This window comes from Carica papaya, chromosome 4 (assembly GCF_054855325.1).
Source record: "Carica papaya isolate Zhongbai chromosome 4, ASM5485532v1, whole genome shotgun sequence".
NCBI lineage: Eukaryota > Viridiplantae > Streptophyta > Magnoliopsida > Brassicales > Caricaceae > Carica > Carica papaya.
The window spans coordinates 18,900,306-18,915,039 of record NC_142312.1 but is presented as its reverse complement, the minus strand read 5'-3'; the positions used below and the strand labels follow the sequence as shown (position 1 = coordinate 18,915,039).

Sequence of the window (14,734 nt, the reverse complement as noted above, 5' to 3'; positions counted from 1 at the left end):
GGGAGATAAATGGGCAGATGGAAAACAAGGGATATGGCATACGTTGGTTGATCACTTCACAGCTGCTTAGTTTCTGCATCTATCAAGGTTAGGATGAGTTTTTTTGGTATGCCTATTTTAGGGAAAGTAACAAATGCTCATACTTTAAGTGGGTGGATCAAGAAGCATGTTGTAGTTGTAAATCATTGTTGGTTTGTGCTTATAAGAAAGTTTAAAAAAATGGAATATGATTTGAGAGGAGTCATAGAAGTTGTTGATAAATGTCAACTTGGGAGAGGAAGAGAATCATGGAAATTTTATCATTGCATTAGAAGATTATATTGAATTAAAATATGTTGCCAGGCTTTTCTATTGAGTTCTATTTTTAGTATTACTGGTGAAAAGCTAAATAGAAGAGAAAGTATTTATGGAAGAGATAAATTGCAAAGGAATGTATTATGGAAAACAGAATGGGTACTTGTATTTTTGCAAAAAGTTATTAGTAATAAAATAACCATTCTTCTGGACATAATGCATATCTATATACGCAATTGCAAAGGAATGTATTATGGAAAACAGAATGGGTACTTGTATTTTTGCAAAAAGTTATTAGTAATAAAATAACCATTCTTTTGGACATAATGCATATCTATATACGCAATGATGCTATATGTGTATATCTATGGGTAAGAATAAGAATTTGGATTAAAGACAGTAAAACAGATTTTGGATTAGTGTAATGATGTTGTTTATGTTGTGTATGAATAAGGTATAATGTATATCTATGTATGTAATAATTTCCAAAAGCCTTTAGTAATAAAATTCTCATAAAAATTCTTTTGATATTTCAAATAAAAATTCAATTTACACTTGGTGTAAACACCTCCAATGAGAATATTAGTCTTTGGTATGTGCATCAGCATATAATTTCTTGTGTTTTAGTTATCAACACCTCCACTTTGAATTTTTTTGGGAAAATTCAATTGGTAATCCTTTCCACTTTAAATTCTTTGAACTCATACCATGAAATGAATTACATTCTCACTATCAAAGAATTCAAAGTGAGAGTGACTATGATTTGAATCAAATGAAATTTTGTAAACTAGGTAAGTGATAAAGAGTAAATCCGTATAGCTCATGAGATAAGCGTAGTATTTGTTAAAAAGTCGAGCGTGTCTCATCATCTAACGTCAGCCTTGGGCCGCCATTCGCTCGTGGGTAAAACATGTTACTCCCTGGAGAGAGGAAGTGTCTAACGGTCGAAAATAAGTCATTTGATTTAATTTGTGAAGGAAGAAGGGCGGAGGGACTAAGAGTTTGTGAGAACGGGAAGGGTTTTAGGGTCTCGATTTTTTTGGAGAAAGGGGAAGTAGAGTGGCTGCTCGATGCCTTGAAAGATTTCTATTGGAGTAACCAAGTGCCATGGGCAAACCGAATGTCCAGTCGAAATCGGGTTTTTTGGATATCGTTTGGTAGAAACAGGAGGGGCCTTTATCTGGTGTTGTCGGAAGTCCTCGAAAAGAAAGTGAATAAGATTTTCATCCCGGAAGGGGAACAGGGACGGGGGTGGTGGATTTTTATAAATATGGCGTTTGAACTAGCTGAGCGAAAAATGGTGCATTCGGATGCCTTCTCAAAATCGAAAAGTAAGAAGGGTGAAGTGTTTTGCTTGAAGGGTGCTCAAACACAATTGTGGAATGCCTGCTTTCATTGCCCTCACTGCTCGTCCCAGATCCAATTTGAGGTGAGAGTAAAAGGTGAGAAGTCCTACGCAGCGGCACTTCAGGCTGGGGGATTCACACATCGTCGAGTAGGGCAAACAAAACCTGGAAGAGAAGCAGGTCGAACCCCCGTGCATCACATGTGCCCACTGAGCGGTATAATGGGAATGCCTGAAATGATGCTAAAAGGATTCGTTTTGGGCTTCCCCATAAAAAGAATTTTGAAAGGACCGGAGGTGCTCAGCCAAAGCCCACAAATCAAAGAAGGCTCACTAGAGGGGAGAAAGGAAAATGGATAGTTGATCATGATCCTGGACCGGAGGAACAATCTAGAGGTCGAAGCCAGGATAAAAAGGCTAGTGGAGGCCAGTTAATAGAATTACAACAATGGGTGAGGCTTCGGGCATTCAATTAGGGCAAAATCCCAGCTCAAGTGAAAACATCAGGGGAAGTTCAAAAGATAAGAAGAATGAGGACAGCAAAAGTGGAGAAGGAATTGTCGAGAGGAGAATGGAAGATGGAGTTCTGGTTTTGGAGTTTGAAGGCAAAACCAAAGACGATGGACCATTCAGTTCGTATGCTTCGATGAATGAGGAAGGGGACTATGAAGATGCGGGAGAGAAGATTGAAGAAAGTTCTAACGGAGATTTGGCGCTAATGTTGGTGAATGATGAGATTCTACCACTCACATCTTTGAATGTTGAGCAAGCTGAGAACACAGAGTTGTTGGGACAAGTTGAAACGGGTCTGGAAGACAGAGAAGCAGAGTTAAGCTCAGAGTGGGTTCTCCAAAATATCCAAAAACTCAGTAGAATGATGGGAGTGTCATTCGAAGGCATTGAGGACCAGGTATGTTCTTTTCTCTTTGAAATCTTTAGAAGAATGATGCTTAAAAAAAAGGAGGGGGCTAACGAGGAGGCCGGAAAGAAGAAACAGAGAGGTGGGGCACCTAGGGAGCTGAAAAGATTGGAGTTCTCTATTAACTATGATGGGAGGAGGAATGAAGGAAAGGTGAAGGAGGTCAATCCAAATATAAAAGTATGATTGGTAAAATTGTATCATGGAATGAGGGGTTGTAATGATGGGAAGAAAAAAACAGTTATTAAAGTTTGTCTGGGAAGGTGGAAACCTGATATGCTATATTTGCAGGAATCAAAAGTCGAGAGTTGTGACAGAGTTTTTATTAAGAGAATTTGGAATTGTAAAGAGGTGGGTTGGGATTTTATTTCCGCGAAGGGTGCTGCTGGGGGGGTTGTTCTGATGTGGAATGAGGTGAAATTCCAGTGCCTGTATAGAGTGAGGGGGGAGGTTTCTCAGTCTGTCTGGCTTAAAAATGTGAGGGGGAAAGGATTGGCTCTTTACTGGTGTATATTGTCACGGCAACAGGACTGAAAAGGAGATTCTGTGGAGGGAGTTAGATGGGTACAAGCAGAAATGGGGTGACAATTGGATAGTTGGGGGAGATTTTAACATGGTGTTGAGGAGAGAGGAGAGAAGTGGTGACAATTTCTCTATTGCTGTGGCTGAGGAATTTAAAGACAATTTGAATCGTTTGGATTTGGTTGATTTACCAATGACGGGGTGGATAGACCTGGACTAACCAAAGAATCAACCCCTCATGGTCTCGGATTGATAGATTTTTAGTATCGTCAAAGATGTTACTCAATTTGAATGGGTTCTGCCATAAGAGATTATCCAGACCCATTTCAGATCATTTTCCTATTTCTCTGGAAGATGATGGTATATAGTAGGTCCGGTTCCTTTCAAAATTGAAAACAAATGGTTAAAAGAGGATTTTTTCGGAGGCTTGTGGAAGATATTTGGGAACAACTTTGATTCAAGGAAAAGTTAGCTTCAGGATTGCTGCAAAAATGAAGGCGTTGAAGGAGGCTATAAAGGCGTGGACTAAGGAAGAAAAAATTAAAAATGATGAGGAAGTCAGTTCTATTCTGAGAAGCATTGAGGAGTTAGACTTTAAAGAGGGATGAACAATTTGGAGGAAGCTGACTGCAGTCTGAGGGACCAACTGAAGGGTAAACTAGCTGGTAAATTTGCCTTGGATGTAGAGATTTGTAGACAAAAATCCAGGGAAAAGTGGCCGAAGGAAGGAGATCGAAACACAAAGTATTTCTATGCTTTGGCGAGCCATCATGGGAGATGTAATTTATATTGATGAGTTGTGGGTAGACAATATGATCTTTAAAGGAAATGAGAACATGAGAAATGCTGCCAAGAACTTACTTCACTGGTTTGTATGAGGAAGAATTTGAAGTTTTAGAGAATGGAAATTCTACTTTTGCTTTTTCTTTCCATCACCATAAGGTATCAATTTAAAAGAAAAATACAACCAAATTCTAACAACTTTATGGGAAGGAGGAATAACAAATTGGTTATACCTCACCAACTTTGTGATTACTTTCACTAGGCTAAACACTACACTAATAACAATAAAAAATAAAAACTGAATTGATTCTTTTATTTTCTACACTCCCCCTCAATCTAGTTTACGTATATATTGAGTAAACCTAGATTGAATGTTATGTCATCAAAGATCCTTTTTGGTACAGCATTTGTTAGGATGTCTGCAATCTGTTGACTGGTTGGAATGTGCATGAGTGTTCTTAGTACCATCTTCTAACTTCTCTTTGATAAAGTGACGATCAATCTCCACATGCTTGGTTCTGTCATGGTGTACAGGATTCTTAACCATACTGATGGTTGATTGATTATCACACCAAACTTTCATAAGAATGTTGTTAGGAACCTTTAGTTTAAAAAATATCTTTTTTAGCCACATACCTTCACATATACCATGAGCAAGTGCCCTAAACTCAGATTCTGCACTGCTACGAGATACAATTGACTGTTTCTTGCTGCGCCAGGTAACCAAGTTTCCTGAAACATAGGTAGAATACCCTGATGTAGACCATCTGTCGTTTATTGAGCCTGTCCAATCTGCATTAATATAGATTTCAACATCTCTTTTCACTGTCTTTTGAAAGAACAATTTTTATCCTGAAGTCATCTTTAGGTATCTTAAAATTCGATATACAGCTTTTATGTGTTCTTCAGTTGGCTGATTCATGAATTGACTTACTGTACTTACTGCAAAACTGATATCGGGTCTTCTATGTGCTAGGTAGATGAGCTTCCCAACTAGTCTTTGATACCTTTCTCTATCAACTATTTTATCACTGATTTCGAATCCAAATTTGATGGTTGGATCCATAGGAGTGTCAACAGGCTTAATTCCTAGCATCCCAGTCTCCTTCAGAAGATCTAGAACATATTTTCGTTGAGATACCGAAATTCTCTTCTTAGATCTAGCCACCTCCATTCCGAAAAAGTACTTTAGTACTCCGAAATCTTTAATTTTAAACTCTTTGGCTAAGAATTCTTTGAGTTTCTGAATCTTCTCAATATGATCTCCTGTAAGGATGATATCATCTACATATATAATCAAGATAGCTTTCTTACCTGAGGTACAATGCTTGACAAATAGTGTATGATCAGACTGACATTACTCATATCCTTCCCGTTTTACTGCTCTTGTGAATCTATCAAGCCATGCCCATGGAAATTGTTTTACACCATAGAGTGACTTTTTCAGCTTGTATACTTTCTGAAGACTGTCTGCTAGTTCAAATCCTAGTGGTATGTCCATATACACTTCTTCCTCTATATTACCATTAAGAAATGCATTCTTTACATCTAACTGATAGAGTGGCCAATCAAGATTAGAGGCAAGTAAAAGAAGTACTCGAATTGTATTGTATTTGGCTACCATAGCAAATATCTCTTGATAGTCTATCCCATATGACTGAGTGTAGCTTTTGGCTACTAGTCGAGCCTTATACCGATTCATACTTCCATCTGGATTGTATTTAGTTGTGAATACCCACTTGCACCTCACTTGGGTGTTTCCGTTAAGGTAGATCAATTAATTCCCATGTTCTATTCTTTTTAAGTGCCTTAGATTTCCTCTTGAACAACCATCCTTCATTCAGGTATGTTCAAAACTTCATGGATTGTTTTAGACTCTAGTGAGCTACTGTCTAACCTGCACACAAAAGCATGATATTCCGAAGACAACTTGTCTAATGAAATATAGTTCTGTATAGGATATTTGGTGCATGTTTGAGTCCCTTTTCTCAAAACAATAGGCATGTCAATGTTAGTATCTGTAGTAGGAATAGAAGTCTCATTATCTATCAATTTCTAGGCACCAGGATCAAGGGTGGATTCATGGTAAGGCTTAGATGATTCAGGTGTCTTCCCTTTGTTCCATCTAGTATAGACACGTAACTCACTAGATGCAGGTACTGTATTCTCTATAACTGGCTTTGGTTCAGGTTCTTTATGTTTATGTGAGGTTGTAGGTTCATGCTCCAGAGAGAGTTTATCTGGTGGAGGGTGACTCTGTGGATATAGAGGATGTATGCTTACATCCCACAACTGATATTCCTGAGTAAATGTCTCACCCTGAATATTAGTTATTGGGTAAAATGGTTGGTTTTCAAAAAATGTGACATCCATTGTGTTATAAAATTGACGGGTTTTCGAAACTAAACATTTGTATCCTTTCTGATTAGCAGAATACCAAACAAAGATGCATTTAAGGGCCATTGGGTCAAGTTTCCCACGGAGATGAGTGTGAATATGAACATATGCTGAACAACCAAAGACTTTGAGTGGTAATGTGTTTAAGATATGAGATTCAGGAAAGGTTTGTAAAAAAATGGTGTAAGGTGATTAGAACTTTAGGACACGGGAGGACATCCGGTTTATCAAGTAAGTAGCAGTAAGAACAGCTTCTCCCTAAAGAAATTTTGGTACATGAGTGGTGAACATGATTGATCTAGCTACCTCAAGAATGTGTCTATTTTTTCTCTCAGCTATGTCGTTTTACTGTGAGGTATGCACACAAAAGTTTGCACATACTGCATTGTGAGTTTGTCTTCTAGAAGCATTGATTTGAAACAGGTATAGTCCTGAGTTCATCCTAGCATTGTCAAGCATCCTCTCCGAGTTCAAGTCTTGAAATTCACACATGTTAAAGACAAACTTGGCAGCACAACTTAAATCTTCACATAGCTTGCTTACTGATAATAAATTACAATCCATATTTGAAACATGAAGGACTGAGCAAAGAGTCAAATTTGGAGACAAATTTACATTCCTGCCACTTTTAAGAGGGACATCAGCAATTCTAATTTAATAATCTTCTTTACACTTGTTGTATTTTTGAAATATTGAAGCATCTCCAGTCATATGATCAGATGCTTCTGAGTTTACAACTCAAATCTGCCCTTTTTCTACCCTTTTTCTAAGTAAGCAGACAAACAAAAAATATTACCTTTGTGTGCCACTGAAGCACTGACTGGTTAACTTTTCTGGGACAGCATGCGCTGGAGAGCTTCCAGCTATTCAGGACCAAAAGGCCTGCTCTCTACAACAACAGGTGGAATTTCTTCAGCAGTCACGTGATTTCCCTGGTGCTTGTTTGAGTTTTCTTGCTTGGAGGGCTTCCAATCACTCGGCTTGCCATGAAGCTCCAACACTTTTCGGGTGTGTGCCCTAGCTTACTACAGTGGTCACACCAGGGTCTCCTCTTCTTCGTACGAGCATCCAGTGCTCGGGTTGTGAGCGCAGAGGAATTTTCGGCCTAGTGGGTGAGTTCGGCGTCTCCTAGCATGGCCTTCCTTTGGCTTTCTTCTCGTCGAACCTCAGAGAAGGCCTCACGAAGATTCGGCAGTGGCTTGATACTCAGCACACGTCCCCGAACCTCATCGAGGTTTTTGTTCAATCCCAGCAGAAATTTGAAGACTCGCTTCTGTTCAACAATCAATTTGAAGATTTTCGCATCTTCGGGACAGCTCCATCGATACTCTTCGAAGATATCCAATTGCTGCCAGCTGCGGGTCAAAGCATTATAATATTGGGTGATCGTGAGCAGTCGATTCTATCTCAAAGATGGCAGAGGTGTTCTCTTTACTAGAGTAGAATTCCTGAGTCGCTTCCCAAATCTCATGCGCAGTCTCATAGAGAAGGAAATTCTCTCCGATTTCTGGAGTCATTGAAGTTATGAGCCACGACATGACCATGCCATTTTCGATCTTCTATGTACGAGCATTCAGGTCGGGAGGAGGTATGAGTTCGCTAGTGAGATACTCGTCGCACCCTTTACCTTAGATGAACAGCAGAACGGACGACGGCCATTGAAGGTAACTGCTGCTGTTTAGTTTGTGTCCTGTGATAAAGGACGAAGACATTTCACCCACACCGTTGTTGATTGATGTGTAATGATAGGTACCCGAGGAGACCTCGGGTGGAGAAGATAGAAGCTCACCTGTGGCCATTTGTGACTTCGACACAGGAAAGATGATTCTGTTGGATCAGGTATGCTCTGATACCATGAAGTTTTAGAGAATGGAAATTCTATTTCTGCTTTTTATTTCCATCACCATAAGGTGTCAATTTATAGAAAAAATACAACCAAATTCTAATAAAAAACCTAACAAAATTCTAACAACTTTATGGGAATGAGGAATAACAAATCGGTTATACCTCACCAACTTTGTGGTTACCTCCACTAGGCTAAACACTAGATTAATAACAAAAAATAAAAACTGAATTGATTCTTTTATTTTCTACAAAATTCAATATAAGACCTAACTTAAATGGGCTGCAATTCAAGAGGTTGTCTGAGGATAGTAATAATATGCTGAAATCTATTTTTGATGAAGAGAAAATCTAATGAAGCCTTACAATCATGTAATGGTGACAAAGCACAGGGTCCGGACGGATTCAATATGAATTTCCTTAAAGAATTCTGGTATCTTATCAAATGGGAGGTGATGGAAATGTTTAAGGAATTCTATGAAACTGGGAAGTTTGTAAAATCGTTAAACTCCACATTTTTTGTGCTTATTGCTAAAAGGAAAGACGCCAAGAACATTGGGGACTTTAGATCTATAAACCTAATTGGGAGCATATACAAACTCTTACCTAAAGTTCTGGCTAGGAGATTGTCTAAAGTGCTTGGCGAAATTATTGGGGAATGTCAACACGCTTTCGTCGAAGGAAGACAGATTTTAGATGTTGTTTTGCCAGCGAATGAAGTGGTTGATGAGTTGGTTTCGGGGGATAAGGATGGTTTACTTTGCAAACTTGATATGGAGAAGGCATATGATCATGTTAATTGGGATTTCGTTGATTACATATTGAAGAGATTGGATTTTGGCCGAAAATGGAGAGAATGGATGATGTTCTGCATTTCTACAACCTCATTTGCGGTTATGGTAAATTGTAGTCCCTCAATATTCTTCAAAGCCACCAGAGGATTAAGGCAAAGGGACCCAGTATCCCCTTTGCTATTCATTATTGTAATGGAAGCACCTAATAACTTACTAACGAAGGCTTTGGAGCTACAACTAATTAGAGGTGTGACGGTGGACAGTGGGGATAATTCCATTATGGTCTCCCACTTATTTTTTGCTGATGATACGCTTATTTTTTATCAACCGGACGTTGGGATTTTAAAACATTTAAGCTGCACCCTATTATTTTTTCAAGCTGTATTGGGGCTTATTTTTTGCTGATGATACGCTTATTTTTTATCAACCAGACGTTGGGATTTTAAAACATTTAAGCTGCAGCCTACTATTTTTTCAAGCTGTATTGGGGCTTAACATCAACTTGGGGATGAAAGAAAATTTATGATTCTTCCACGATAGGATCCATATAATAACGGATCATAAATTTTAGGCAAATATTCTTTTTTAGTCTCATTATGACAAAATCGAGTCCTTTTTTCGAGTATATTCAGAGCAAGAAATCCTTTATCTAAAGCTTCAATTCTATTTAGAAATTCGTTCTTTAACTTGCTCTCTTTTTTCTCATTGATAAGAATCCAATGATTATAGAATTCATTAGAGGATAATTTTTCTTGTGTGAACAAAGGCATCTTTTGTTGTATCATTTCCAAAAAAGTTGCCAAACTGGGTGGATACGTAAAAGATATTCTTTCTTTTCCATCACTTTGAATCATGATCGGGATAGCGGACTCAAAGCTATGGAACTTGGGGGTGGGTCTTTTGTCGAAATGGAGTGACCTTACTTTTTATTTTATTTATTTTATTTCGATTTTAAATTTATCGAAATCAGCATATTTTTTTTTACGCCCCGTAACCCTTCCTCAGCCAGGCTTGGGCAGAATAGCAGAGCAAGTACAAGTATTAGTAGCATAGCAAAAATGCGTTCCTCAAATTAATATGTTTGCTCGCGGTAATTGTGACCTCTCGGGAGAATCGATGACTGCATCTTTGATGCACTTGTTAGTACTAGTACATCTGAGAATTCAAAGAGAAAGATATCAAATATCTGGAGTTTCTTTTTGTATATTATATGGATGATCCGATCCGCAAGGGCCATGATTGGGAATTGTTTGATCGTCTTTCTCCAAGTAAGAGGCGAAACATAATCAACTTGAATTCGAGACAGCTATTCGAAATCTTAGTGAAAGACTGGATTTGTTATCTTATGTTTGTTTTTCGTGAAAAAATACCAATTGAAGTGGAGGGTTTCTTCAAACAACAAAGAGCTGGGTCAACTATTCAATCAAATGATATTGAGCATATTTCCCATCTCTTCTCGAGAAACAAGTGGGCTATTTCTTTGCAAAATTGTGCTCAATTTCATATGTGGCAATTCCTAAATCAGAAATGGCGAGATTGGGTGATAGAAGTGATGAGACTAGACTATCTAAGGTTTTGGACTGTAAGCCGGTTAGCCTTCCGATAAAATATCTGGGCCCTCCCATTGGGGCCAAGTATAAGGATGTGAAAATTTGGGAGCCGGTTATTGAAACTTTTGAAAGAAGATTAACGGGATGGAAAAAGAATTTTTTATCCAAAGGTGGTAGGTACACTCTCATCCGAAGTACCCTAACAAATCTCTCAATCTATTACTTATCCACCACCACAATACCAATTAAAAAAACTAAAAGGCTTGAGACCATCCAATGTAGATTTTTATGGGGTGATGAGGATGGTTACAAAAAATACCACTTGGTTAATTGGGCTGAAGTTAAAAACCCTGTCAACAAAGGGGGCTTGGGCATTAAATCTCTAGCTCAGTTGAATATTGGCCTGAATGCCAAATGGCTATGGCGGTACTTACAGGAAGAGGACAGACTATGGAGAAGGGTAATCTGGATAAGATGGGGTGATCTGTTGAGCAGAAATGATAATGGCAGAATCAACAAACAGCATGGCCTAGGGCTATGGAGAAAAATCCTGATGAACTGGTACCGTTTTAAAGTTTCTATTCAGTGGAAGATTGGCTTTGGAGATAAAATTAAATTCTGGAAAGATGAGTGGATTGAGAGGGCCAGTCTTATGAGCCAATTTCCTAGAAGTTTTGAAATTTCTCAATCCAGGAACATGGTGGTTAAGGAAGCTTACAAAGAGATTAATGGCAGCCGGATTTGGGAGGTGAATGTATACAGAAACTTAAAAGATTGGGAGATACAAAATTACATGAACCTGTTGAAATTGCTGGAAAGGCAGAAGTTGAAGGAAACAGAGGATAGGGTGATCTGGAAATTGTGTCAGAATGGACAGTTTTCTTGTAAATCCTATTATCACTACCTTAGAGAAGGAAAGGCTGGTTCAGATTGCAATTTTCCCTTTAAGCAGATCTGGAAGCTAAATGCATCCCCACGGATTGCGTTTTTGCTTGGGAGGCCAGCAGAGAATGTATTTTAACTATTGACAAGCTGATGATGAGAGGACACCACATGGCTAACCGATGTTATTTATGTATGAATGCGGCAGAATCATGCAAACACTTACTCTTATGGTGCCCAGTGACTCATGAGCAGTGGAGTATGGTATATAATCTTCTTGGGGTGAAGTGGGTTAGGGCTGGTACAGTTAGGGAGGAATTATGGGTTTGGGATGGTATGAGAAAGGATAATGTTCGTTGGGGTATAATTCCCCAAACAGTGTTATGGGTTTTTTTGGAAAGAAAGAAATCTTAGAGCTTTTGATGGGAAAGAAAACTCGATGTATAGATTAATAGATAGGTGGTTCAATGTTTTTGGGTCTATGTTTACGGGGCGTGACATTGTTATAGATGAGAATTTTGGATTTGTCATTGATACCCTAACTAGTATGTAAACAATTGCACATGGGTGGTACCATCTTGTTTGGTGCCTTGTGAATATATACTTCTTAACTTTTTATTTAAAAAAATAATAATTCTTGATGTAAACATTCATGACAACAACTCTTATTGACATTAAAGCAAGTGTAGAAAAATCCAGCTAACATCTGGAAATGCCAAGTCCAATATGGTTTAAAATTTATAATCAACAAAAGAAAATCCAAATGACAATTCATCACAAAAACAAAAAAGTTTCACATTTTCAATTTACGTAAATCCAAATGACAATTCATAACAAAAACTCACATTTTCAATTTACGTGAAGTATAAAGAAACTACATTTAAACTTCAAGCCTCATTAAACATCCAAATGTCTACATAGTTCTTATACATGAATTAGTTTTCAACCTGAAAAGGGTTTTTTATTAGGAATATTGAATACAATTTTCTTATGGTAGCAATCGATAATTGCATGGTGGGCTATTAGCCAATCCATTCCTAATATCACATCAAAATCCTTAATGTCTAATAATATTAGGTCTACTCCTAGTTCCTTACCTGCTACTTCTACTATACAGAATTTATACACTACATCAGAAATTAAGTTACCACTTACAGGTGAGGATAGTAATAGAGTACAATTTAAAGAAACAGGATTAACATTTAGGCATTGTGCAAAAGTGTGTGTAACAAAGGAGCGTGTAGATCCAGCGACAATTATAACCTTAGCAATGTGTTTTGAGATAGAATACTTACGCTGAATCACATCTGGAGTTGCCTCAGCATCCTGTGCAGTGATATCAAATACTCTTCTTGATGCTGCTGGCCTGGTTTGTCCTTTGATCAATGGGTAATCCTGTATCAAGTGTTGAGAACTCAAACACTTGTAACAGGCATTGTTAAGGCAATAGCAAGGTCGAGTACCGCAGTTCCTTCCACAATGTGGGCATGTTTGTGCCTGTCCTGCTGCTGGACCCCTGGGGAAAGCATTCTGCACCATTTTCTGCCTCTTGTCCTGCTGACCATGTACTGGTACCGGTCTCTTATAGGGCACAGATGCTCTAGAACTTCCTGCCGATGGTGTTGGGTTGTTGCTGAGCCCTTCAACTATTTGACCCTTCCCTAACACAGCCCGGTAGGTGCACAGATCAAATATTGCTACCTTGTCATGTATGTCCTGTCGAAGTCCTCGCTGGAACTTCTTAGCCTTCTTCCCTTCATTGGACCGGAACGTACCTGCCCATCTCAATAAATCTTCTGACACATTCAGTAACTGTCATGTTTCATTGCCTGAGCTCCAGAAATTTTACCTCTTTTTTGTGACGAATGTAATTCAAAAAATACTTGGCATTGAACGCCTCTAGGAAGCGTTCCCACGTGATGGGAGTAGCTAGAGAGGTCTGCTTCAGTTCCCACCAATTCACTGCTTCTCCTTCTAACATAAATGTAGCTAAGATCACCTTCTGCTTGGTGGTCACTCCCAACACCTTGAATATTTTTCTGTTGCATCAATCCAGCTCTCAGCGACACTATGATCGGCCCCGCCTGCAAAGGTAGGAGGATTAAGTCGCTTGAACTTCTCGATACTGCTGGCATCTATTCCTGTTGGAGACTGGTTATTCTGGGGAGGATCACGAGGATCTAGTCGTCCTTCTCTAGGTGGAGCAGCAGCAACTAAACCCTCAACCAGGTGAAGGAGACTATTAAACTCCTCTCGACTAGGGCCATCTGTAGGAGGCCGCTCTACTGGGGGTGTCCCGTGTCTCATTTCTGCCTTCCTACACCATAAAATTAGATTTTTAGAAAGGGATGAACTTTCTTTTGCAATTATATAATTCATTTCTTTTGTCTTAAGTCTCTCATGTACAAAGGATGGTCCTAAGAACGTGTACTTTGACACCAACCTGTAACGTCCCTCCCCCACAAATGAGCACGGACGTTAAGACATGTATCATAAACATTTAAAACTTGATTTGAAATAGCCTTAGTGCAGTAGGATCCATAATAGCCTTATACATCCCTTGCAGCGTAGTAACCTTTACATACAAAATATCATGAGGCATTACACTTAAAACTTTACTACGACATCAATTAGAAATATATATACCGGCGCACATCTAGACAAAACATATGAAGATTATCTTAGAGTTGTGAAAATATGTAGAACAAAAATGTGTAGGCTTTAAAGTCTTAATTTAAAAAGCATCCTCATCCTTTAGTTTTGATGCATGTATTCTGAACTCACATATATCTATGTACACAACAGTGACTATATTAAGCTCATTATACTGAAAAAAAAAATAATCAAAACTTCTCACTCCATAATCCTTTAATGTCATTTTAATTTCTTTATTAAACTCTGAATTATGTTCTGCAGCCTCCTAATCACTACATATATTCATTGGTTCATTAAGTTGTATCATGTTAGAAGGATTATCACCTTCTATGCCAATAACATCACATGATCCATCCACTCCCCAAATCACAACCAGGAAGGCCTTTTCACAAGAGTCAAATATATTATAATCATAATAATTGTTCTCTATATATATACTATATCATTAGAGTAAGTATCACTGGAGTCATTACCTGACCGAACTTAGATTCTCCAATTCTTTCACGTTTCTTTACTGTTTAATGCAACTCCTCCCAAAAACGTCTCACTTGTCTCTCCCAAATTCCTCTTCTGTGATTTCGTCTTCTGCTCCAAGGCTCAGCTTCCTGTTCGGGTTCGTCTGACACGTTATCTTCAGCGCAGGTTGCGATTTCTTCGTGATCCCCCACGCCAGCTCACGCCTCTTTTGGAAAGGAGGAGGAAGATGAACCTAAGGCCCTCCCCTGTTCTCTATTTGGCTGCAACGCAGTAA

General features: G+C 38.6%; 1 protein-coding gene across 4 annotated transcripts in view; it reads right to left on the bottom strand.

Annotated features, from left to right (window-relative positions):
* The window catches only part of LOC110806659 (uncharacterized), a 20,971-nt gene extending 6,237 nt beyond the window's left edge, over window positions 1–14,734 (bottom strand). For 2 of the 4 annotated variants that reach the window (XM_022031580.2, XM_088218021.1), the window contains exons 1-3: window positions 14,457–14,733; window positions 13,178–13,645; window positions 12,624–13,103 (exon numbers count right to left, since the gene is read on the bottom strand). In XM_022031580.2, coding sequence (XP_021887272.2) covers window positions 12,624–13,103; window positions 13,178–13,463 — 766 coding nt within the window. In that variant the 5' untranslated portion in view covers window positions 13,464–13,645; window positions 14,457–14,733. Of the gene's footprint in view, window positions 1–12,203; window positions 13,104–13,177; window positions 13,646–14,456 lie in introns of those variants that run through there. The other 2 variants (XM_088218020.1, XM_088218019.1) reach the window with 2 other exon arrangements.